Source organism: Zonotrichia albicollis, chromosome 3 (assembly GCF_047830755.1).
Source record: "Zonotrichia albicollis isolate bZonAlb1 chromosome 3, bZonAlb1.hap1, whole genome shotgun sequence".
Taxonomy (NCBI): domain Eukaryota; kingdom Metazoa; phylum Chordata; class Aves; order Passeriformes; family Passerellidae; genus Zonotrichia; species Zonotrichia albicollis.
In genome coordinates, this window is record NC_133821.1 from 28,810,371 (window position 1) to 28,836,230 (window position 25,860).

Sequence of the window (25,860 nt, forward strand, 5' to 3'; positions counted from 1 at the left end):
GAGGTGGCATTTTTAGCTGCAGAAGCAGTGCAGGGAAATGGAAGCAACTTTGTGAGTACATATGAAGCAAGAAAAAAAAAAAGTCACATAATCTCTTGGACTTGTTTGCAGCATGTCTGTACCAGGACCAGGGAGGGTTTATCCCCACCAGAGGCAATTCAGAGTTAGTCCCCACAGGTTTGAGGCTCATCTGTAACTTGCTTAAAAAAAAAATAGGGGAGGGGCAGCCAAATGTATGAAGGCACAGAAATCATGACATCTGGGTGGGATAACCAGGGGACAAATCCTCCTGTATTTTACAGTCTGTGCTACGTAACAGCAGCTCAGAGCTTCAGGCCCAGCCCACTGATGACTGCTCTGGCCCCACTTCAGCTAAGGAGCATGCAGTAAAATTGATTACAGATGTCAGATTTGGTCACAGAGTGGTTGTAGCCCTTCAGGCAATCCATCCATCCCTTCCAGAAACAAAGTCCAAGCCAAAGCAAAGCAGATCCTTCCCCTCTGCCTCTGTGGCTGGGGTTGCTTCAGGCTTCATCCTCCTCCACCTTTTGCTGCTCCTCACTCAGTTTAGGCTTTCCCGGGCTGCAGAAGTCCTTCCCTGCTCCTGGCTGACATAGATTCCTGCTAAACTCCTTCAGCCACTGGGGGCCCAACCCTTCAGCCACCGTCACCACCTTGCACACACATGCCCTGCTCAACAAGAGGAGAATTTTCATTAAGATTTTGAAGAAGAGCTGCTGCACAAGGAAACCTTGATTTCTTGGTGCTGTTTGGAGCAGGGATTCTCCCACTCACACGGGGTGGCTGACAGGTGTCTGGAGCACTCAGTCATCCTTCCTCAAGCTGAATGGTGTCAGAGGTGCAGCTGCACACGTGGGCATAGAAACAAGGCAGAAACAAAGGTTAAGTAATACCTATCAACACTGACAGATGAGTTGCCTCTTCTTCCTCAGAAGTATCTGGGTGCTTCATCCACACTGAAGGTAGACATTGCATCCAGCACTTTGCATTTCAATTGATGGAGAACATGAATAGTGTCAGATTGCTCAGGACATTATCTTTTGGTGTTTTGATTTCAAAAATGAAAGCTACCAAATCAGTACCATAAAGATCCTCTTATTACAGATAACAGGAATTGCTGCATTATTGCTCTGTCCTACCACTTGTAGTACTCAATGGCTTATTGCCTCTGAAGAATATCTCTATCATGTAACTGTGTCTGTGCTGTGTTTGCACGGCATATGAGAACTATTACTGCTCTGAACTCCCTCTTTGGGCTGGCTGGGGATACAAAAATAGACCTGATCAGGAAATTATGCTTGGTGAAAATGCTCTATAGTTTCCAAATTTTCCTGTTTAAAGGGAGCAACAAAATTCTCGTAGCTGAAAATTGGCCAATACTTCCCTATTCTTAGCAGAATACCTGCATTTCACTGTGAGATACCCATTTTCTCCAGGGGAGATAAAGAACTATGCTTCTTACACCGGCCTTTGAACTGATACATGATTTGAACTAAAATCTATCCTGAAGAGCCTTAAGTTTTAGCTTGGAGGAATGAGCATCAGATAGCTGAGGCACATGAAAAGAACTTCAGTGTTACCAGTATTTATTATTAACTTTGAAGCATCAGGATGTGCTATGTCCACGTGCCTTTGGGTCTGTGTTTGTACTAAGCATAGGCATGTTTCATTTAAATGTGTATTCTCTTGTCCCTGGTTTTGTTCCCCTTGCTGTGTCTCAGGAGTGTGCCAAACACCTTAATCTGCTTAGCAGAGTCCTTTTCAGCTAGAGGACACCCTCTGCTACCTCTGAGCAAGGGAAGAGGTGCAATGCCCAGCTGTGGAATGGCACGAGGAAACACAGAGCTACCACAGCTGCTAGAACCACGAGACCGAGTCTCTGATTCAGTGATTCGTGGCTGTGAATTTCACAGATTCACTAAATATAGCTGGATGATGATTCGTAACAGTAAATTGCTCCAGCCGGCAGGCCCAGGCGTCCTGCCTTTCCCCAGAGGCAGCTGATGGGCGAGAGTGCTCAGGAATACACCTTCCCACTCCCAAAAACTGTGAAAGATGAGGCACTGGCACCAGCGCTGCTAAACCGTGTCTCGTATCTAACGCTCTGTCTACGTGACAAAGCACAGGACACTCCAAAGATGCTCCGTCAATGCTGTGCACCACGAAACCCCGTTTGAGGTGAAAATGAGCAGAAACCACCTGGAGCGAAGCCTTAACTTCCCCTTCCCCTATCCTTGGCAGTGTTGGGGCGCCTCCCGGCTCGGGACAGGGGTTGCCCCTGCGGGCCGGGCTGCCCGGGCGGCACAGCGGGAGCGGCGGCTCGGCCGTGCCCGCGGCTGCCATGCGTGCTTGGCGCGCCGGGGCTGCCCGCGGCTCGCGGCTCCCCGCGCCTCCGCTCCACGGCGGCCGGGCCGGGCCGGTGCGCGCTGCGGCTGCCGCTGCCTGCCCCGCTGGCAGGTAGGGCCGGCCGGCTGCGGGGTGCGCAGGAGTCCCTGTGCGCCTGTGTGGCGTGTGAACGTGTGTGTGTGCGTGTGCGCTCCGCCCGGCCCCGGCAGGCTGCCGAGCCGCAGCGGCGGAGGCGGCGGCAGCAGCCGCGGAGGTACCGCTAGCTCTGGCGGTGGGGCGGGGGGCCGCAGGTAGCGGCGGCGAGGGTCACGGCCAGCGGAGCCGCGGGGCCGGGAGGGCGGCGGAGCCGGCGGGAACGAGTCCCTGGGCGGGCGGGGGGCGGCTCGGGGACCACCCGCGGAGCCGGCGCGGAGCCCCGGCCAGCGGCGAGGCGGAGCGGCTCTCTCTCGTTGCAGGTGGCGGCGAACCGGATGCCTTTGGCGGGCAGAAGATGTGTCATGGGAAGCAGCCGAGCGGCGGCGGTGCCCTCCTGGCGGCGCGGCGGCGGGCGCTGGCCACGGCGCTGTGGCTGCAGTTGGCGCTGAGCCTCGGCCCGGGGCTGGCGGCGGGCGGTGAGTGAGTGAGGTGCCCTGGCCCCGTCCCCAATCCCCTCCTCCGCCCGGCCCCGGCCCGCGCCACCCCATCCCCAGCCGACCCCGCAGCCCCGACCCGAGGAGAGCAGGAAAGTTCCCCCCCCGCGCCCCCCACCCCCTCCCGTGCCCGCCGCGGGGACGCGCAGCTTTTGGCACCCTGCGTGGGGACCGCCGGCAGGAGGGAGCACTGGCTCTCTGTAAGTACTGCTTCATTTTGAAACAGCATAATTTTTTTGAATCTAAAGCGGAAAAAAAAAAAAACAAAACCTTGCCCCGCCGTGGTCCGCTCCGACGTCTCTTGGATGACTCTCGGTGCAAAATCCCCGTGCAGCTGGGGAAAGCAGGAATTTGGGGAGAAAGGTGGTGATTCGGATTTGCAAATGCAACGTCCTTCAGCACTCTCCTAGTAGAGGAGCGACCCAGCCTTATTTGGCCTTTTTAATTTTAATTACCTTTTTAACACTATAATTTAAATCATTGAGCCTGTGAGACATTTCAGGAGGTACTTTTAATTACAAAATTGTTTTAAATTGATTTCATAATTAGACTTGGATTACTGGAAAAATCCTAAAGTAAACTGCTTTGCTGCAAAATGAACTTAGCTGTGATATGAGAGCAGCTTCACATTCCTACTCCAGCATGGTATTATATATTTGTGTTGGGGGAATAAGCCATTTTTATGATTGAATCACATGACTAATGGCAGGCAGAGCCCGATATAAAAATTGCTTGAGCTTCTTCTTCTCATGCCAAAGATTTATGCCAAAATTTTCTAACTTGTATGCCTAAGCTACAACAGCTCTAGTCCAGATGTGTTTTCTGTCACTGAATATGGACTTACAGGAGTATGGCTGAAGAGAGCTTCAAAAGGTCATCTTGTCCATCCTCCTCCTGATTCAGCCCTATATTTCTCTCTGGAGATGATAATGCCATTTTCCAATAGAAATCCTATGACTGCAAATGTGATTCCAGCTAAAAAAGCTTTTAAACCGTTGCAGTCACTACATACCCCTCTTTAAAAGTCAATGCCTTTTTATTTTTAAGATTTATTTTATTACAACTGTGCAACCTTGATTTCCTGGGCAGTTCATGTTTCAGTGTCGTGGCGCTATTCAGCCTGTCCTGTGCCTTTCTTGGGATTGGAGTTGTGCGTGCTTCTTTCCTTCTCTAACCTTCTTATGGCTCCATTCATAAAAATGAAGCTGCTCCAAGGCCCCCTCCCCCCTGAGGCTCTGCATATCCCACAGTTTGATTGTCAGCACTTATCTGGCCAATTAGTGCAAAAGTTTCTTCAAAATATGGTTTATATCTCCCTCAAATTGAATAGTTTCCATCCCAGCCTGCAATAAATTGTTGTGCGATGCTGATCGTTACTAATGCCACTGCCTTTCACCTCAGTGGTGTAACTAATTCTGTATCAAATTTCATTTGTAAATCACTTTAGTATCTTTCAATAATTTGGGAGTATTTTTGGACAGAGTCTAGGAAAAGGCAATGCACTGAATGATTGTTCATGGGCATAATCACTAGTGAAAAACATTCATTGCTGTTCTGTTTATTGCTATTATTTTCCAGTGTGGTTGTGCTCAGAAGGTAGGCACTGTATAAATCCCAGCAAAGATATAGTCCTTTCATGTGGTAGAATATGCAGTTGTTGGGTTTCTTTCACCCTGAGTCATTTGAGTGGTAAAAATAATGAGCTTTGTAATTAGAGCAGAGGACTGTGAATTAGCATCCCTCCTATTTTAGGCTCTGTTGTATCTGTGAGCAGGCTCACTGTACTTATGTAGCTTGCTGTGTTTGCTGTGGGGGCTCAGCTTTCAGCTCCCCAGCCTGTGACCCAGAGTTTGGGAACTCTGTATGCAGCTGTTGACCAAAGTTGTGATTTTCTGGTACCGTTGAAAATTTAATTTCTGTAGGACTCATTTTATGGATCTGTGTATTTAGACACAAGGCACGTGGCATTACTGACTAGTTTGGAAAATGTAGCTCCAGTCTCCTTCTATCTTCTCATTATCTGTTAAATGAGGATAATCATACTTCTCTCAGAGATTAGAAAAGAGTTTTGATGACATTTAATGAAAATACTATGGAGGTGGAAAGAATTAGTTTCAAAAGCTTTAGAAAAACAGCACTGTCAATATGCTGAAATAAAAACTGCCTCACATATTAAAACATTAAAATGAATAATTTAGGGTTATTTTTTCTAAAAAGCAATCTACAGCTTATATTTTGGATCCCATTTACAGATTCTTCCCTTCCTTGGCTGATACAGGATTTGTCTCCTGTAATAATCCTGTAATGACTTGTGTGTCTTTGTCTATCTTATATCTGACTAAGCTCTATTGATTGTCACGTTCTACCATTTCACCCCAAATCAATACTACTTATAACTCTTTCTTTCTTGTCAATAACCCTACAGAGAATAACTTTGTTACACATTGACTTTTGCAAAAGTGAATCTAGTGAAAAAATTTGCTGTAGAAGTGAACTCAAATGAGCAAACCTTTCAGCTATCAATATCCCTCAGTCATCCCTGATGTATTAAAAACTCTGTTGCTACTGAGGATAAAGTGTATCTCTCATACTTAGCCTGTGGCTTTCATCTAGTCATTTCTCTTTACAGAATCATTTAGGTTGGAAAAGACCTTTAAGATCATCGAAGCAAGTGTTAAACCAGCACGGCTGACGCCACCACTAAAGCGTGGCCCCAAGTGCCACATTTACACATCTTTTAAATGCCCCAGGGGTGGCTGACACAACCATTTCCCTGGGCAGTCTGTTCCAATACTTGATTTCCCTTTTGGTGAAGAAATTGTTTCTAATATCCAGTTTAAACCTCCTCTCGTGCAACTTGAGGCCATTTCCTCCTGTCCTGTTGCTTGTTACCTGGGAGAGGAGACCATCCCCCACCTTTCAGGCTACACCCTCCTTTCAAGTGGTTGTAGAGAGTGATAAGGTCCTCCCTTCAGCCTCATTTTCTCTAGGCTGAACCTCCCCAGCTCCCTCAGCTGCTCCTCATCAGGAGGTACAAAAATAGGACAAAGCAGGAGCAGGTTGAGAAGTCTGGTATGAGGAGAAATTAAATGTGTAGTGGATGGAGCAGATGACAACTTACCCTGGAGTTTTAAGGTATTGTACAGAGTTCACTGTGAAACTAGTATGGAGAAAATAGCTGTAATGATGAATTTTTACATATATTTCAAATTCCTGCAACTATATTAAAATAATGGAGAATGATGAAATCTCAAAGGAGAAGGAGAAAAAAAGTTCAATAAGCTTCTGGTTTTGAGATTTGTTGTGTTGTCTTGTACCCAGATGTCACTTGAGCATGTGTCTGCTTGGTTGTCATGGGTCAGTTGGGTGAACTATGTTCTTCTGCAGGGCCCAGTGGGGAGTCTCAGGCCTGCAGCACACATCACCACAGGCTTGGAGGGGGCCATGACCTCGTTTTGCCTCCTGGCCTCGAGCAGTGTTAGCATTCTGGTTGTATTTCATGGTGTGTTTAATCTCTTTGACATTCTGCTGCAGAAATGCACACTCCAGTTCCTCCAAAGCCTGGATGGCTCCAGTTTTTCTGAACTTTTCCTAAGTTTTTGTTGTACTTTCTGGATTACTGGTCATTCAGACCATGAGCTTGCTCTCATGGAGCCACTTCTCTGAGGAATGTGCCTCAACTGGCATTGAACAGAGCTGAGGAATATCCTGTGCCTTGGAGCTCTCCTCCTGCTCAGACATCCTGGGTTCCTTTGTTGTCATTACAGGATGATGCTGCATTATATTCAGCTTCTGGTTCCCTGTAGCTCCCAGGGCAAAAAATGCGCTCTTTTTGGCATTGTAATCTGTTGTATTGCACTTAGAGTAATCAATTTATGGTGTTTCCCTGGTTTCATGTTCTGCAGGTGACATCCCTGCACATCAGTAGTGCTTTTGTGCAGATGTGCTGGGAAGCACATCATGCACAATTGCAAAGAAATCTGGCATATTGTGAAACCGTCAAAAAAACTGAATATTAGTTATTCCATGAAGAACAGTGGTGAGATTCTTTCTCTGCACTAAGGCTGAATTGTTACTGCTCTGTGATTGTATTATATTTGATTGAAATTTTGGTTATGCCATGGTTATGGTAACTATCCATTGACTTTGGATGTAGTGGCCATCAAAACCACATCCCTCAGGTTTTTGAGGGTAGTGGACTTGTTTACCTGGGGTAATACAAGTGTTTGATATGTGATGATGATGCAGGTCTTTGATAGGGCTGACTTTTTGGTAACCTGCAGTTGTTTCTGGCAAGAAAAGCCAGCCAGAGATTTGCCATAAGTACCTTCTATGTGATTTTGGGATTATAAAGAAGGTTTTCTGAAAACTCTAAATGTTTTCTGATACCCTCTCACTAAGTCTGCAGCTAATGTATTTTACTGTCTCCCTCTCAGTGCGTCTGCTTTTCTTGTCAAGCAAAATAGACGTCTCAGCCTTGAGTTCCTTGTACATTTGATGGAATCATCAGTTGTTTTGTAGGATTTTCTTAACCTCCAGCTTATTGGAGAAGCTCAGTGTTTTGAAAGGATAAGATTTTTCCCACAGTGACAGGATCTTAGTCCCATATGTACCTCATGCAACCTCTGTTCTCAGCAGTTAGTCACTATTTTGGTGCTGCTCTGATTGCACGTGGCAAGGCTGGTGACATCAGAGCATGACAGTTCATCATCTGTCTTAGTGGCACATCCATCTGCCTATAGACTTGAGAGACGTGGGCATATTTGATAAATTAATCTTAAATCAGTTTCTTAGCACTGTGCTAGAAGGAGCTTTATCACTGATGTGTTGTGTCATTTGGAGGCTGAGGTTAACTTTTGCTTTGCTGCTTCGCTCCCTTACTCCCAGGATTGCAATAGAGTATCTTTGATCTCTGTATTAGAGATGATTACAACTTTAGGAGAATTAATTATGCTTTGCTTGATTTTCTCATCTATAAAGTAGATAAGCGATGTATTTTGTGGGCGTGTTATGAGGGAGTTTGAGAACCTCCCAAAGAAAATGTTACCAGAATGAGAAATAGAAATTTTAGCAAGCATAAACTGAGCTTTATCAAAATAGAAGGTTCTTTACTATTCATTATTTTTGTTGTTGCTATTTGTGGAGTTTAATAATTAAATATTCTTACCAGAATTGGGAAAATGCTATATGTTTTTACTTTTACAGATTCTTATAGATTTTTTTCTACAGGATTGATCATGTACTCAACATTTTTTTTCAAATATTATTTGAACTCTGATTGCAGTTCATTTACTTTTATAACAAAATACACAGTATTAGAAGCAGGAAACCTTGCACTTGTGCTGTGCATTTTCATGAGGTTTTAGGCAGGAAAAGGACCACAAAATATGGCCTGAATTCATATTTGTGTGTGTGTGCCGGTGCAAATGTGAATGAAGGCTGGGCTGCATTCACTGGTGAGCATTGCTTAGTCAAAAAATGAGCTCAAGGGATAAAGTGATGTAGTGTGTACAGTTTGATTCACTAAGTGAAAAAATTTGCTTTGGTAACATATTAAGGGACTGAAGATACAAGGATCCTAACAAATTCAGCAATTTAACTGTGAAACTGGCATCTCCTCACTTGGTTTTATGTCTCCTCAGCTACTTCCTTCGAGGTAGCACAAGCAGAGCATTATGAAACCAATTACGGGCTGTACATTTATTAATTCTCACAGTGGTTTATAACAGCAGTTTTTGGTATCCACACTCACCATCTATCTGACTGCCCTATTGCTTTTGGTGGCACCAAGCTTGACCTCTTGCTTTGCAGAGGGGGCTCCCAATGGCTTTTCCTGAACAGTTGGACTGCTGATGGGATTCATCTGAGTCAGGATGTTTCTTTCTCTTTGTACTGTAAACAGTGGAAGTGGTTGGTGGTGCCATCTGTGCTCACTGAGATCCTGTGGGGCAAATGTGTTTCCACATTTGTGACCTTTGATTCTTTTAAATTAAGTACTGTCCATCCTGGGTTGCTCTTCTGCTTGTTGTCAAGCATTTTTTTTAGCTAGGGAGAGTCTAGAATTTATCAGGAACATTTCTGTATTAATTGATTTTGTCACTGATGACCAACTTCAGAAAGGAGTATAGGGGCTTTTCTGCCAGCACCCCTGCTTACTTTTGATAAACCTATCTCATTAAACCCATAATTTGACAAATATTCTTGACTGTGGTAGCTTAATAGTAACAACAGTAATAAAAATGTGACTTTTTTTCATATAGTTCTTCTCATCCATGGAGTTTAAAGCACTTTATAAAGGAATGTAAGTTTTATTATGCTCCTTTGTAGATGGAGAAATGACTGTAGAAAGATTAAATGTCTTGAAGACACATTTTACATAAGAAACAGATGTTGCCATATACAGGGAAGAGATACTTTGGATCTTCATCTGTAACTTTCTTCTGTAAATAGAATTTAGGGGAATTCCTAATCCACATTTTTATAATATGGTCTCTATAATAGGATTTTTTGGTTGTGACTGTCTTCTAATTGAGATGAGCAACTGATTTCCTATTCACTTAAATTGCTACTTAAGCAAATCAAAGAGAGTTTTTCCAGTGTGACTTATTTCTGTGACTCCTTTATGTCTGGGATAGCACATGGCATTTTTCCAGACATCAAAAACATCTTCGGAATAACAACAAAAAAAAAAGTAATGAGTTAGGGTAGAGCCCTGAAAAATGGTATTATGCAGGTTTCTAATGCTGTAAAGTCCATATTAAGAAGAAGGGTATTTCTGCCTTGCTCAGTCATTTGGTTCATGATCACAGTTTACACAAAAGAGCAACATTAGAGAAGTACTGCTTGTGTTTTAAATTAATTCTAACATACTTGAAGAGTTAGAGAGGAAAAGATCATTGCATGACAGGCAGCTCCATGCAGGCTGTGGCTTGAGTGCCATTGCCTTATACTGCCTGTCCTTCTTTGGAAATCAGTGGATGTGTAATGCGTTCCCATAAAAATATGGATTCAGCTTAAAAACGTTTGCTCATGGAAGCATATGATGTAATGCAGAGGACATAGAAGGATGAAACAGGTCTGCTCCCTTGATCCTTTCTGCACATGGTGAAGCACAGGTAAGGGTGCAGCAGAGTTTCTGTGTCGAGCCAAATTCTTTAACTAGAAAAATTTACAAACTGAAAAGAGGAAATAGCTTACAATAGCCTGAGGAAGAAAATAGGTTATGTTACTAGGGGTTAGATTATGTAGAAGTTGGGCTATCAAGGGTATCATGAGATAATATCCTAAAAATACACTCTCTTGTACACTGCTAAAGAAAAAATGAGATATGGCATGTACATGAATCAGAGGAATCGTTATATCACTGGCCTCCCATTCCAGAGACCGAGAGAAAACGCTGAAAAGAAGAGGTTGTCTTTGAAAATGCAAAGCCTTCAGATCTTTTTTAGTACTGCAGAAAGGCAGCAAAACTCATAGCTGTTTATCTGTCAGGAGGCTGGAGAAAACCATACAGATTCAAGAGAAAAGCTGTCATACATGCTGGGAGGGAGGAGAAGATGCTCGGAAAAAGAAGCCTGTAAACATGGTGTCCTGTTCTCACTTCTGTCATTAGTACCAGCGAGTGTGTGCAGTAGAAAACTATGGAACAGAAATTTCATTTCCATCTTTCAAGACATGGGACAACACACTTGAGAGCAGAGTCACAGAAATAGGACTGGAAAAGAGCTCAGAAGTGCCTGTAGTTTCTCCTCCTGCCCTGAGCGCGGGAGTCACACATTTACCTCAGGCATCTTACCCTTTGAGACTTTAGGTTGGAAACTCTACCATCTATCCAAATGCTTCATTCTCAAACCTTTATAAATGTCTTTGTCTAGTCTAACTCGAATTGTTATTGCTGTAACATATGACTCTGAGGATTTCCATCTCTAGTGTGGGATTCCCAAGTGTTACTTCCTCCACTGTCCTGCTTGTCAGTAGAAATCCATCAGTGCTATGTCTTGGGCCATCCTGACTGCTGCTGTCATTTTCCTGGGTCAGGCTGGAAGAATGAAGACTGCCCCAGCAAAGAGTCTTTCAAAAGTTATGGATTATTTAACATCCTGGGACCTGAAGTTTAGCTGGACCTGTCCCAATGTTCATGTGTTGCTGCCAGCACAGAAGGAGCTGTTGTGATTCTTGATTGTGGAACTTCCATTTTTCTGGTTTAGTGAAGGTCACAGCTAAGTTTGTGCTTAACACAAGATCAGATGTTTTACCAGCAGCTATCAAAAAGGTCAGCTTTACCCTGCTTGTTCTGAAGGGCTTGCAGGGATTTTCCAAAGTCACAATTGGAAAGCATCAGGAATAAATCTCAGAGCCCTCCCATAAAATATGCTTATTTACACAGTCTGTTCTCCTTGGGGGTATTAGACCTACTCTTTGTACTTGATCATGATGTAAACAGTATGGTTATTGCCATAGTAAATTGCACCCAAGTGAATTAGTATTTTACTTCTGCAGACTGAGTGAAGTTGTTTATACTGAACAGCCCTGTGGTAATAGATTAAATCCACACAAAAAAGCCAGTCAATAGGTTAAGACTTCCATGTGTGTTTGCAAATAAACAATTTTAACTGGAATTTTGATAAGCAGCTGCTTGACAGCTGTCACCCCTAGTGCCTGCATTCCCATTTCCTGTGAAATGGTTGGTAATTGTGGGTATCCAGAAAGATTGTGTAATTCAGGAATGGCAGGAGGGGAGGTGAGGGACATTCGAGGGATATTTGAGAGTGCGTGGGGAGGAGACTAAATTGGAAGTTAGATTTAGAGCAGCACTAAGAGGTGAATTAGCAAGAGATGATCTGCAGTGGTGTGGGGATGGAAGTCAACAGCCCTACTTGCTTGGGTAAATCTATTAGCTGTAAGAACTTCATGGCATAGAGTGAAGGGTTTTTTAAATGTATTTATAATACTCTGTGGAACCCTACCATGCTATTGCTGTGTTTGTGTGAGAATGATTTGTATTCTGAAAGCAATGGGCACTTATGAGAGAGAGGCATTTTCCTGTATCTCTTCTTTAGTTGACATTTTTAGGGATGTTTTGTACACATCATCTTACTCAGAGAGGACACAAATGATCCACTTATAACTGAAAATAAATAATAAATAATTTGGTCTCCTGTAAATTTGACTTATAAATTAGCTTGATTGCAATTACCAGCTTTGCAGTATATTGAAGGAATTAAGATAAAATGGTGTTATCGTGAGCAATAGTAAAAATGAAAATACACAGACATTTGTGTTGATCTTGTAAAAGTGCAGAACATTCTTCTCTCCTCTGAAGGGGGACCATGATTCCTCCCAAAAGTTCAGTCACAACCATTCTGAGGGAGCACCAAGCTGCAGCAGCCACAGTCCTGGGTCCTGCTCTATCCCTCCTTGCATTTGGGGATAATAATCCTGGGCAGTTCTTTCCATTGCGGACTCATAACATCACATGCTCTTTTCTCTTCACTCCTTGTTCTCTTCTCCAAGGCCTGGGGTTCTTCTGTGGGGCCAAGGAAGAAGTATGGAGGACACAGTCCCTTATCTTCAGACATAATTCCAGGTTAATACCATCTGGATTTATATGGTTGAGCTGGAGGGTGTGACATGGCTGTGACGGCACAGTACCCACATTTCAAAACTCCCCCTCACTCTGTCCTGTGGGATTTGTGTCCCAAAAGAGAGGCTGTTGTTTCAGGCCTTGCCCCCTTCTCTTTCAACACTCAGAAATGTTTGCCCAGATGGAAGAATCCAGCTTTCAAGTCTAGCAGAGTTCTTCCCTGCTGCTGGTAGCCTGTGCATCATCTGTCACTGCTGCCCTGATCCATTGTATCTGTCTTAGAGACCAGCACAAGGAAGGTACAGTCTAGGACTGATTTTGTCAAGACTAGGCTGATCTGTAGAGGCTATGATATTTTAGTTCAAGGAGAAAATCCCAGTAAAGAATATATGAATGATTGCACAATGTGTGTAGATGAAGACCAACTGCATTATGCCTATGATCTCTTGGAAATTAGGTCAAGATGGGACATGCCTCTGCACAGTGGCTGTAAGAGATGCCAGTGGAAGAAATTGCAGGAAGGGGCATCTGGTTATAAAGGAGTGGTACCTATCAGTCTTTGTATGCAGCCATGCACTAACACACTTAGCATGCCCCTTATTAATCTTATGGATAGGTGGATGGGTAGGGAGGAAGATTACTAGTGTGATGTATGCATATATGCTGAATAAGAGTAAGAAACTAAGGAAAAAAACTCACAACCCAGGAATGAAACAGCAAAAAATACACTACACTTATTGACAGTCTTTTCAAGATTCTTATGCTGGTTCTTAGCATTTACAAGGTTGCTTTTTACACTGAAAAATGGATGAGTGCTGCCTCTAATGCTTCTGTTTAGATGCAAGAGTGATACTGGATTCATGTGAGGGATGGAGGGCAGGAAAGTGTTTGGTATATTTAGATTCTATTTCATTTTTATTTCATATTCAGTAAAGTTACAGAGACGTACTTCATTTGTAATTTTAAAGAGAAATCCATCAGATAAATTGCGTTCACTGGAGGGAGAGGAATTTTATCAAAACCAAGATGAAAGATGCCTTTCTGCAGTAGCCCTGATGTACTAGGAGGTGTGTTTCCTGAATGCTACTAATAGGTGTATTTTTTAACCCTGTGTTCTACATGTGAAAGAGTTTTCTTGGTTCTTCCAAAAGGCTGTCTGAGAAACCTTTTACTTAGAGCAGGTAGATCTATGCTACTCAGGAAGCCCATATGTCAGCCAAGCCAAGGTTACAGGACTGAAAAAAAGAGTATTTTTTTTTTTTAAGCATGCCAACATTTATTAGAATATAATTAAATGTAAGGGGGGACTCAGAATCAGCTCAGAATTATGTCAACTGGAGGTTTTGCTGCAGTGCATTAGTATCACAGGTAAATGATTAATGACTTTTGCCATCCTGGCCTGTTTGAAGCTGTGATTTAAGAATACAGACTTTCAGGGAAAACAGTTATAAATCTGATCTGATTTTTTAAATATATTTTTTAAATCTGATCTGCTAATTATTTTTTTCCAAAGGAACAATGTAGCAGTTCCCAGCTGCAGCTCTGTAGTCATCTTAGCATTTGCTGTTTATGATCCCTTTTTGCCAGACTTAATCTCAGTTTAATTCTTTGGTTGTTTTATTGGAGAGGGAAAAGTCCTTTCGTAGTGCATATATACTTCTAGTGTTAGAAAAAATATTTTCCATATGCTGAGGTTTTCTGTCTTTGCCATCAAGTGATTCTGTTATCATAAAGTCTCCTCTGAAGTACAAACCCCAGGTAGTGCAGGAAGCTGCAGCAGGGTTTCAGGAGCTAGTGGGACTGGCAGCTTACTGTGAATGTTAACACGAGGCTGCTGTTTGTTAGCTTGGAAGTCCATTTGCTAGTTTTTCCCTGATCTGAACGTGTTTGGAAATTGGTTGATGTAGGGATTTTCCTGTTCATCAGCTTTCCATTTCTCCTGTGAATTTCCTATCTTGCTCCAAGGCAGTCATTCAGGCTATGGGGACTCTGGTCACCAGCACCACAGCCAAATTTCCAAGAGCAAATCTGGATCCTCTGTATTACCTCCTACACTTGACATAATGAATGGAGGAGGTAGGGATGAGAAGAGTTTGTATGAGATAAAGAGATTTGACCTCATGAAACAGTTCTAAAATGATGCCCCCCTCAATGTACATGCAGGGATGAGGAAAATCTGATTTTTTTTTCTACAGCACAAGATGATGCTGGTCCTTCTGGTTGGATGTACATTCTCCCCTTTCAGTGTCTGAAGATCACTCATTCTTTCTGCCTTACATCCTTGCCAGTCTATACTTATCTCTTCCTCTGGCTTATTTTTAAAAGTACTTACCTGAAAATAAAATAAGCAGGTGGACTAGTGCCTTTTCTGGGAGATTCTCTGGGACGCTACAAGGCAATTAAAAAATGTTTAATATGTCTCTTTTTGTAATTTGGCTCCCAGTCAGCCTTCTCCAGATCATCTGGTCTGTCTGCTGTCTAGATCAACTAGCTTTTAAAAAATGTCTTCATGCACACTTTTAAACCATTTGTCTTGATCAGAAATACACATAAAAGTCAGAAAAACAAGATGGGGATGTGCTAGATGGGGGAAAATGTCAAGGGATATATTATTGAGAGCTTTATGTAAGACTTACTTTTTTTTCCTAGTTGTAATGGTAGTTTCACTCTTGCCTCTCTTATTGAAATTGACTGTATTAATTTGGTTTGTTATGGGCTATCTTAGTGACTTTTGAAAGCAAGGGCTGGTCAGTGTCCAGTCCCGAGTGTTCCTTAGTATCAGTTCATATGATCTGTGGTAGGAAGGGAATGATTCTGTACGTCCAAGCCTAATGACCTGAATTCGTAAAGCTAAATAGCAAAACTGCTACTGGCATGACTCACTATATTTTAGCTCTGAAGAGGAGACAAAGGTTCATCTTCCATACCAACTGTGCCTTTTGTTGAACAATCTGATCTTGCTGAGAGGTTTAATGTTCATCTTTCTTTTTTTTAACCAGGTTCTGTAAGATGCCATGCATCTGTTTGGCTTCTATTCATAATAGGCTCATTCCTTGAGAGAATGGTTCTATGCTCTTGTGGTACTGTACAGGCCCTGGCACAGGACAGAGACTTTGCAACCTGAATTGTTGCTGGAAACAGCCAAAGTAGAAAATATGACTGATTTAACTGAATCAGCAACACAGAAGTTGGTTTGTTTTGTTTTGGCTTTGGTTTGTGCTATTTAAAGTATAAATATTTTCTCAATTTTCCTTCAGAGTGCTAATTATTTTACATTTAAAGAATGATTTTTCAGAGGTTAGACATTTGGTAGTACGGAATAATAAAGGAAAAATCACCTTTTCCCGTGGAATAACTGATCCAGATTCAGTTTGGAAAAGTGATTTCTGAAAGCTTTTGCTCCTAATCTCATGGAGTGCTGCAAAGTCTACCAGACTGCATGGGCTCTGCTCCTGCCAGGCTGTCATGGTTTGATGCTGGCGGAATGCCAGTGTCCCCATAAAAATATATGCTCCCTGGTGTCTGCTGTGAGATGTGACCAGGAATAGAGCAAAGCAGGCTCCAACTTAGGAATAAAGAAGAAAAATTTTAATAACCTACAACTATATATAAAAAGAAACACACACAGAACTCAGAATGAATACCTTCCAAAAACATTCCTCCTCTTCCACCAAAGTTCCAATACATTCACCCCTCAGATCACCAACTCTCAGTCCATCACCGCCCCTCAGATAATCAATTCTCAGTTCATCAAGGAGAGAGGAGTCCCTCTTGTACCATAGCCTTCCCCTGGAAACACAGTTGAAACCTCGTGTGTTTCCATGTTACATGGGGCACTGCCCAGAGATCATTTGCCATTGTGACATCTTCCTTCCATGCCCAGTGCTTTCACCACTGTGCATGGACCAGAGCTGCTTCTAGGGTTCCCCTTTTAAGGATGCTTTGCCCACTTCCAAAAAAGAGCACTGTCTCTCACTTTCGAGACACCAGTCCCCCCCAAATTCATCCCTTGGGGCCGAGGGGTCTTGAGAACAGAGGTCTTCTTCTTCACTGAAGATCGAGGGCACCACCACTGTCCCCACTTGTCATCTCTGTTCATGCACTCCTTCATGTAACATCACTTCACTCTCTTGGCTCAAGCCATTGGCTCCCCCTAAATGCAGTCTCTGTGTCACAGGAAAAAATGGTTCTGTCCATGGCTGTACAAGAGAAGTCCAGCCAAAGGCCGCTCCATCGCCTCCTCTCACCTAAGATTCTTCTCAGCTTCTCTCGTGGCCCATCTCCTCTTATCTCGTCTCTATCTCTCTTCTCATTCAACTCCAGGAGGATCCTCATTTGTAAGGTTTCCATCATCCAAGAAAAGGGTTAAAAATCTCAGGCTCTGCCTGTCCAGAACTCTCACAGCTGCCCTGCTGGGCACCTTCTCACCACACCCCCCGCTTCTCCTTCTCAGCTGGCTGTGCTATCAAATTTCGAGGTGGCACAACACAGACACCATCTCTCTCTCTCTCTCTCTCTCTCTTTCTCTCTCTCTCTCTCTCTCTCTCTCTCTCTCTCTCTCTCGTGGGGGGGTGGCTGCCCGATGCCTCTCAGTGTTCCTCCACCTTCCATCCCACAAGAGAGCTTCCCCTGGGAGTGCTCTGCTTTTAACCGCCTGTGCTCTCAGAGGCGTATCCATGTCCTCAGTGGCCATACCAGGTGCCAGTATTCAAATCTGAGCACCTATTGGTTTGACCACAGCATCCCAAAAATCTCACTTTCTTTTCAAACCAGGGCGTAGGTTTACCTGGGGAATAACTGGTCATTAAAATCCTCTGTTGCATCCAAGCAGTTCCAGTTTCTAACATTGAATTTCTAAGTAAAAGTGAGTGGTGATACTGTCAGATTTGAATAAAAAAACATGTTTACATCTTAAAAAGCAGTCACATGACTTTGGAATTTAAGAACTCCTTTAGAATTAGTTTAAGCACTGAAATAATCCAAAAGTCCCTAAACTTTCAATGAAACAAAGGGCCTGAGCTGATGTGAAGGTGCAGGGCAGACCAGAGAGGTGCCACTGCCTTTGGGACACTTGCTAAGACTGTGACCAAAGCAAAAACCTGCATTCAGATTACTGAATAGTGGGATTTAGGTCCTAGTCTGTGGCTCATAATGGTGATACAGCATACTTGATAAGGAGATTACTGGTTTTATGGTGAGTTGAAGAAAAAAAAAAAAATTAAATCACTTTAGGAGACTGCACATGCAGCAACCTTTTAATGGAAAAAACCCACCTTACTAGGATTTAAATCTAATTTAAATTATCTCTAAAGAGGGACATATGATGGTGAATGCCAGCTGAATGTTGCTTGTATATTCTCTGTAGTGAGGTCTTGGTCTGCTGCATATGGAAGACTTACCTGAGCCAAAAAGGGAAATAAGAGCAGAGAATAAGGAGCATAGGGGAAGAAAGTGCCTTGCATTATCAGGGGATTGCAAATTCAGATAAATTAAGACACGCATTTTGTCCAAGAAGTTGGGTATGTAAGTTTAAAGCTTGCTCTAGGAAGTTTAACTTAGCCAGCACTTCCAACAGCTGATAACCTAAAGTGACACTGACCTTGGCAGACTTACAAGCGCAAGACTTGCACAGGGATAAATTATTTCTTGATCAGTTACTCGAGTATATGAGATCCAGCATTCCTTCAGTATTTGATTATGGATGTTTGTTTTATCCCAGAGCAAACATACTGATTGCAGACAGTGGAAGTAGAACAGTCTCTGTATATTTGAGCTTTTCTCTACCCAGGGGCCTAGTAATGCTACTGAGTTTGCACTGTGCTGCTTTCTCCATTCGCTTTCTTGACTCATCGGTTTTTAAAGCTGAAATGCATGGAGTAGGAAGTAGTGGTTTTGTTCAGTAACCGTGCAATCAGGATTTTTGGCCAGATTGTCTTTTTTCTGGCCTCATTGCCTTCATGTCCATGAGAAATTTCATGACCTTGGTGAGTGGACACACTATTCCAATAGCACAGCTAGTTTTCAAGTGTTGTAAGTGGCTGCTTTGAGGCTGTCAGTGTTTAGAGACACAGTGGACGCAACTTAGCCACAATGTCGCTATTTTTAATCCACCCTCTGTATACTGAATCACCGTACCTCCTGCTAAATCTGTCAGGGTCTGTGGGTGGTAAATGATGCTAGGGTGTAATTCCCTTTTCTTGTGAGGAGCTACCCAGATTCAGGAAATAAAATGCCCTGGTGAGAACAGAACTCAGCTGTACCCTCCCCATGCTCGTGGTAGTGATTTCTGTATAACAGAATTGGGCTGTTCTGAAGTCATAGTCCTTTCCTGGATTTGTGGCCCAGTGGACAGATCTTGTTGGTTTCTTGCACTATACTGAATGCTGTCAATGCCAAAAGTCCCACAGATATTATCATTTTCAGCTTAATATATTAAAATGCCTGTTATAAGAAAAACACCAACATAATAAAACCCCTGGCCCAAAAATGTTAGGTGATACCTCTGGGAAAGTGACAGCTGATGGGTCTCTTCTAGGTCTTCTGAGTGACTTGCTGCGTTCAGAAATGCTTTTGCACATGCTACTTTGCCCATCTGTTCTCCCTGCTTCCTCAGATTTCCTGAGCAGACAGAGAAGCACAACTCAGAAGACTTCTTTTCTCTCTGCAATTCAGAGATAAGAAATTATATCAATACACTATTTGGATGCAAAAAAACTCTGAGCTGGCAGGTAAAAAAACCCCAAATAGTATCCCTGCTGTGTGTGAGTTGCCCAAAGAATCCCAGTCCCCTTGGTTTAGCAGTGACTGAATTACAGACCTGACATTTTTGGACAGCCATGTTTTTTGTTTGCTTACTCCTCTGTTAGACATTTAAAGGATATAATGCTCTGATGAGAAATGGCTTAATATATACCATTTGCTTTACCAGCATGGCCTTTAAGTCAATAATATGTTGTAAGACTCAAGTTCTTTGTGAGCTAAATCTCTGCTGACAGCACATGATTGATTCAGTTTTGCAGATGAGACTCAACCTGTCTTATGATTACCTGTTTTGTCTCAACCTGTCTTATGATTACTTGCATATAGACCTACCCATTAACAACCCAAAAATGTTAATGTGGGTGAATGCTCACACATATGCTTTACATATTCGTGAACACCCACTCCTTTATGCATTGCTGGAGGAAAAAATATACTTGTACACAAGAATCCTGTTCTTTATACATGGGGAATGCAGGATGCAAAGTTATGCAGCCAGAAATAGAAGCGGGGGGTTGAAATGTCAGCTTATAAAAAAATTGGAAAATCAATATTGAATGGTTGTATATTCAAGAGGGCTGAGCACGACAGGAATTTGTACTTGATTCATCTTCCTTCAGTAGGTCAGCACTTGTTGGCTCCAAATCTGAAGCTCCTTTCACCTGGAGGCCTTCTCTTACCATACTCTTGTGGGATACCTGTCTGTCCCACAGCCCTAGGCCTCTTGACACTAATTCCCAGTAATTGCTGTCAGTGTTGAAGGAAAAGCTGGTACTGAGTCAGTGAAGAGAGGGAATTGTTCTGCTGTCCCTGGAAGTTTTACATTTAGCAGCAGTTGTGACACAAAGCTGCTGTGGCCTCCCCTGTGTGTTTTCTGAGTGTTGCCTGGTTCAGTGAAGACCACAGAAGTTCTGCATCAGAAGTAAAATGTGACAATTAAGTAGAGAAATTAAGTTTCCAAATTTTCATTAAACAATTTCTTATTGTAGAATATTCTGAGTTGGAAGGGGCCCACAAGGATAATGGAAGTCCAACTCCTGGCTCTGCACAGATTGTCTCATGGATAATCCATTTAGGATCATACTTTTGGAGGTGCACTAAGCATTTGAAAGCATTTGAAAATATAAAATTTAGCTCACTTTTAATTTTTTTTAACTTAGTGCCAATTTAGAAGTTGTTAATAAATTTTGTTCTATAGACTTCAGTTGTAGCAGGCTAATGCCTACACAGCAGAACTTTTCTGCTCTCCTTGATCCTGTCTGTGACTTATGAAACCGAGCAGGGGAGACCCTGGGTCTCTCTGAAGGCTAGATTATGACTCCAGTTTATTTACACAACTGATGGCTTGAATTTCTTTCCTGAGTTTATCCTCTAAGCATTTATTTTCCCATTTAATGAAAAATCTTTGCCTGGGGCTGAGCCCTGACACATGAAGTGGCATTTCAAGATCAAATGATATTAATGTAAAAAAAAAAGCACTGGTGACCACTGATTTAATTTAAGGATTTATTTTCAGATGTGATTTATCCCAAATTTCTAGTAAAAGTCCATGGAAGTTGTGATTTTGTACCATTTTGTGAAAGCAGATCCTGACCTAAGACACCTCAATCATACAGCACCATTAGTGAGGAAGGACTTACGGCCACTGTACTGAAATCTCTTTAAAATGTGACCATCTGCCCAATGTTGTGCAAAGGCAGCAAATACTAATTACAGAATGTTCTGACATCTCTGGACTTTTGACACAGCTGAATCTGACCCCATATGTTCACAAAATTGAAGTTGATGTATATTGAAAACTTCACAGCTCAGTAACACTTTGTTTTCTGAACTGCTTTACCTTTGTAATAAGTATATTAGACAAAAGGAGTATATTTTTAAAAGGCATTCAGTTCAAATTTGCATGAAAATGGTACTGTTGCTACAGGATTTGTTATGCACCGTTACATAAATAATCTGCTTTTAAACTGTCGCAGACATATTTTCATGAAAATCTTTTCTTTAGGATTTTTTTTCTTGAAGAGCTGAGAAGCTTCAAGAACAAAATGTAAGCAATGGTTATCTGCTGCTGTAGAATGCAACAAGTGCATCTGTGGTTGGCCCATCTTAGATGTTTGTAATTAATGGCCAATCACAGCTTAGCTAGCTCAGCTCTTTGTCTGAGCCACAAACTTTTGTTATTCATTCTCCTCTATTCTTAGTTTAGCTAGCTTTCTGAGAAACTTTTTCTTCTGTTCTTTTAGAGTAGTTTTAATATAATATATATCATAAAATAATAAATCAAGCTTTCTGAAATATAGAATCAAATCTTTGTCTCTTCTCTCGTCTGAAAACCCCTGTGAACTCTGTCACATTAAACAGCCTGTAAATACCTATTTATGCAATGTAGCAGTTGAAAAGTTAGCCTGTATTTTAAGACTGACAGTAGCTTACAATGTTCAGCATCTTTGGCTTGTACAGCAGAACATTTTTCACTTAACAACATATTTGAAAAACCAAAGCAAATACCAAGAGACACTCTGCACACACACAGAGGATTTAAATACAAATTCAAGTCACATTATGAGTCAGCTGCAAGCAGGAAAATATTAAATCTGACTATTTTTTAGTAGATGTGCTCCTGTGCTTAAATGTTATAAAGGTTATTTGTCAACAGATAATGCTGAACATGCTATGACTTGAACGACCTAAGCTGAAAAGGTTTCTAAATGGATAAATGTTAAGAACTGGAACTACACAGTCTGATCCCCTTAGCCAAGCCCACGAGAGGACTCCTTCAGCCACTCTGTTCAGTTCTGCTTTACTCTGTCTGCAAAACTGCTCACAGACCTGGGGCCTGCTTAACAAGGGCAGTGTCTGCATCGTCTTGCCCTGTTAAGAGCAGTGGCTCTTAGTGTTGTCTCCCTACTTTTCAATCCACATCTGACTCTGCACTGAGAACCTCCGTTATGGCCTCTGGATGAGGTCATGTGTCCTTTGCTACCAAAACTGATTGTGTTCTGTGAGTGGTTTTACCTCTTGTTAGACCATTAATGAATCTTGCTCCAAACATCAAGCTTAACAGCAAAATTGCAGGTTTTTAGTGAGCAGTGAAATAATCTTGACATTGTTCCAAGCTTGTATTTGTGGGATTTTTATGCAACGTGCTTCTGGAATGGAGTGGAATATTGTATTCTGCCTACTCATTCTTCTGTTCTTCATGTAAATATATACTCAAGTGTTTGCTGGAGGCAGTGATTTTTTTAAATCAAACAGGTTATATTTATTTAAGTGTGAATCTCCTATCCACTCCACTCTCACAGGTGACAGTTCCTAAGATTGCTTATTCAGAGTGAGCACCTCTCATTATTCATGAATATGTCTTCTGCATGTGCAGGAGGACATTCATTCTATTGTGAAGTGGTCACCACTTCTGCTCAGAGATGCTGCCCCTGCTTTGGCCTCACCATGTGGATTCTCCAGGGACTGCTTGTGCCTCCAGGTACCCTTGGAAGCAGTTGCCATACTGTTGGATTTGTCTTGTTCTTAAGTTTGTACGGCCAGGACAAACAGCTGCTGTGTGAAAGGAAGGCAATGCCTGCCCCTGGTCTGCCCCAAAAGGGCTGATCCACTGCGATCCGACTGTGTGTGGGACTTGTCATGCAGGAGTAGCTGAGATGTCTCTGTACACCGTGGTGCACTGGGACACAGTGGTGAGAATCTAACCCATATCCTGCCCCACAGGATCAGTTTGTTTTAGGGGTGCAAAGCTGTGGCTTCATATTTGAAATCTGGAGGAATAAGTAGCTGAAGTAATTGTTAGTAAATTGTGTTCCTATTCAATTTTGAAATTAGTAGATGATTCTTTTCAGGAATGTGTTAGTGGTGCCAAGTGAGAAGAGTCCTTGGGCAAAAGATCTGACTACTTAGAAATTAAAATGGTGCAGAATAGATATAATATCTAGAAAATGATAGTTTTATCCTTTGGTCATATGTCTGTGTAGGCTGAAGAAATTAGTGGAGCTGGTTTCATCTTCTTAACGCCCTGTATGTGTTTTATACAACATTTTGGTTTTATAAGCAACCATGCACATGTGCTTTCTGATTTCTCTGTTTCAGATGCTGGAAAGTTCTGACTTGTATAATGGGTCTAGAGTTATAAAGATTTAAATCGTGAAATATGTTAAATAAATAACATATTTCTTTAGAATCATCCTCAAAACTGAAGATTCAAGATTCTTGTTTTGAATGCTTCTTGAAGACTTTCTAAATCTCTGTCTTCTCAATCTCCTGGAAGGAGAGTGTGCTCACTTGTAGCTTACATTTTGTCCTTCTTGTACTAAGTACAATCCTTTGAGATGCAGAGGCCATAGGTAATCAATCCTGCATTCATTTTTCAACAAAAGAATTAATCTGACTGATATTCAGTAGAATTTTGCCTTGAGAGAGAACTGCAGAAACATTGCGAAACATGCACTTTGGCTTTCACATTTTTAACCTGTTAACCCTTGTGCATCTAATGTGTTCAGGTGTCTAAGACTAAAGCTTTCTGTGAAAATAAAAAGGTCAGAAAAGGAAACATTAACCATATATACTCCCCCTTTTCTCTGTAGTGCATTGAGCAAGAGTGCAATGTGGCAAAATTTTTATTGATGCTTTTTCCATTTATTCTCATTGAAAAAAATCCTATAGAATTGTGAGTTATTGTGACCTAAGCCTTTTATTTCATTCTGGTAAGAATAAGTTTTGAGATCACAATCATATTCCATCGGTGAGATCTCAGAAGAAGAGGTGGAATTCTGCCACCCTTTATCATGGCATCTGTTGTATTGCAGGTCTTGTCTTTGGAATCTTGATCCTGGTTGCACCAGGAGAGGGTGCAACCTTCTCACTGTGTGATTTGGAAGACCAATTTGATTTTGGCTCCTGACTGGGTCATTGGGAATGTGTTCTTCCCTCCCTTAGTTATGAACTCTGTAGCTTCCATCTGCTGCCATGTACAGTGGGATAGGATAGTTGATCCAGAAGATCCAGAGTTGATCCAGAGGAAGATGTAGTGTGCTTTGACCATGTCTTCAGGTCATGGAAGAAGCCTTTAACTTTAGAAAGAGGTTTTGTAGTTACAGAAGCCATGTGGTTATTGAATTAGGAATCCAGAAGACACTTCAGACTGTAACAGGCTACTGATCACTTGCCTTTGATTGGAAGCAATCTTCATGATGTAACAAATTCTGTAGAATATTTTCTTTTTCAAGGATTCTCTTTTCCCTTTGGAAGACCTGGGAGTTGAGATAGCCCAGTGAAAATTTCATCTCTGTATTTGAAATGACAGATGTAGAAGGTTGAAGATGAGTTGTATTTCATAGGAGCCATAAGACTGGTGTTCACACATGTTTATCTTCTTTTGTTGTGCAGGAGAGAGTGGAAACTTATCAAACTACACCAGAGAGATGTTTTCAAAGCAGAAGACTATGACTATCTGTTGTAGTACTGTGTGAATGTCTGAGAGGAATGTTTTAAGTCAGGGTAGCTGCAAGCTGAGAACTCCACTTTAAGTCTCATGTTTGACTCATCAAGACTTCACAGCTGGCTGTAAGAAATTCCACTGCCTGGTCTAGTCTAAAGGATCTCTTTTTTCTTTGCCATTTGTGCATCAACATCCAAGTCTGGTGTTATGCAGGCACACATTTTAAAGGGGAGTTCATTTTCAGACACTTACAAATCTTATTAGTCAGTCTGGGGCTGACCAGATAGAAAGCAGCTGGGGAGAGAGGGAACTTGGGATCCTGGTGGACAAGAAGGTGACCATGAGCCAGCAGTGTGCCCTTGCAGCAAAGGCAGCTAAGAGCATCCTGGGCTGTACTGGGAAGAGAGAAGCACTGGAGCTTTTTTCCTGTGAGGAGAGGCCAGGAGAGCTGAGACTGTCCTGGAGGAGAGAAAGCTCAGGGAAGCTCTTACTGATGTGTAAAACTAACCTAAATGGGGAGGACAAAGAAGACAGAGCCAGGCTTTTAGTGGTGCCCAGTGGCAGCACAGGAGGTAAAAGGCACAAACTGAAATACAGGAAGTTTCCTCTGAACATCTGGAAACAGTTTTTCATTGTGAGGGTGACCAAGCACTGGTTTCTCAGAGAGATGGTGGAGTCTCCAGCTGAGGAGATTTTTAAAGCCTTACTGGACGCAGTCCTGGGGAGCCTGCTCTAACTGCTTCTGGTTGAGCTGGGGCTGTGGACTAGATGATCAAAAGGCCCCTTCCAGCCTCAGCAGTTCTACTGTTCTGTGATATACCACATATCGACACACATCAGAGGAAGCCTCCCTGTCAGACTTGTCCATTAGTCCTGTCAGGTAACAGGAAGGTGTGGGAGACTCACTCTGTTATATAGACATTGTAAAGTTATGGTATGACTCGATGTAATGTCCAGGTTGTGTCCAAAGTAGATGGACTTATGTGGCAAGGCTGTGGTGTACTCAAAACATAAAGAAGCAGATAAAGATCTCAAACTTGCTATTTGGAATTTTAAGGGCATCCAGCAAGGATTGT

General features: G+C 42.3%; 1 protein-coding gene across 8 annotated transcripts in view; it reads left to right on the forward strand.

Annotated features, from left to right (window-relative positions):
• The first annotated feature begins 2,054 nt into the window (after nucleotides 1-2,054).
• Nucleotides 2,055-25,860, forward strand: part of SUSD4 (sushi domain containing 4) — a 94,713-nt gene continuing 70,907 nt past the window's right edge. For 5 of the 8 annotated variants that reach the window (XR_012579453.1, XM_005495348.4, XM_005495350.4 and 2 more), the window contains exons 1-2: nucleotides 2,485-2,620; nucleotides 2,823-2,978. Coding sequence is in view for 7 of the 8 variants with exons in the window: in XM_005495348.4 (XP_005495405.2) it covers nucleotides 2,858-2,978 (121 nt within the window). In the remaining variant the exon portion in view is untranslated. The other 3 variants (XM_074537023.1, XM_014272963.3, XM_074537022.1) reach the window with 3 other exon arrangements.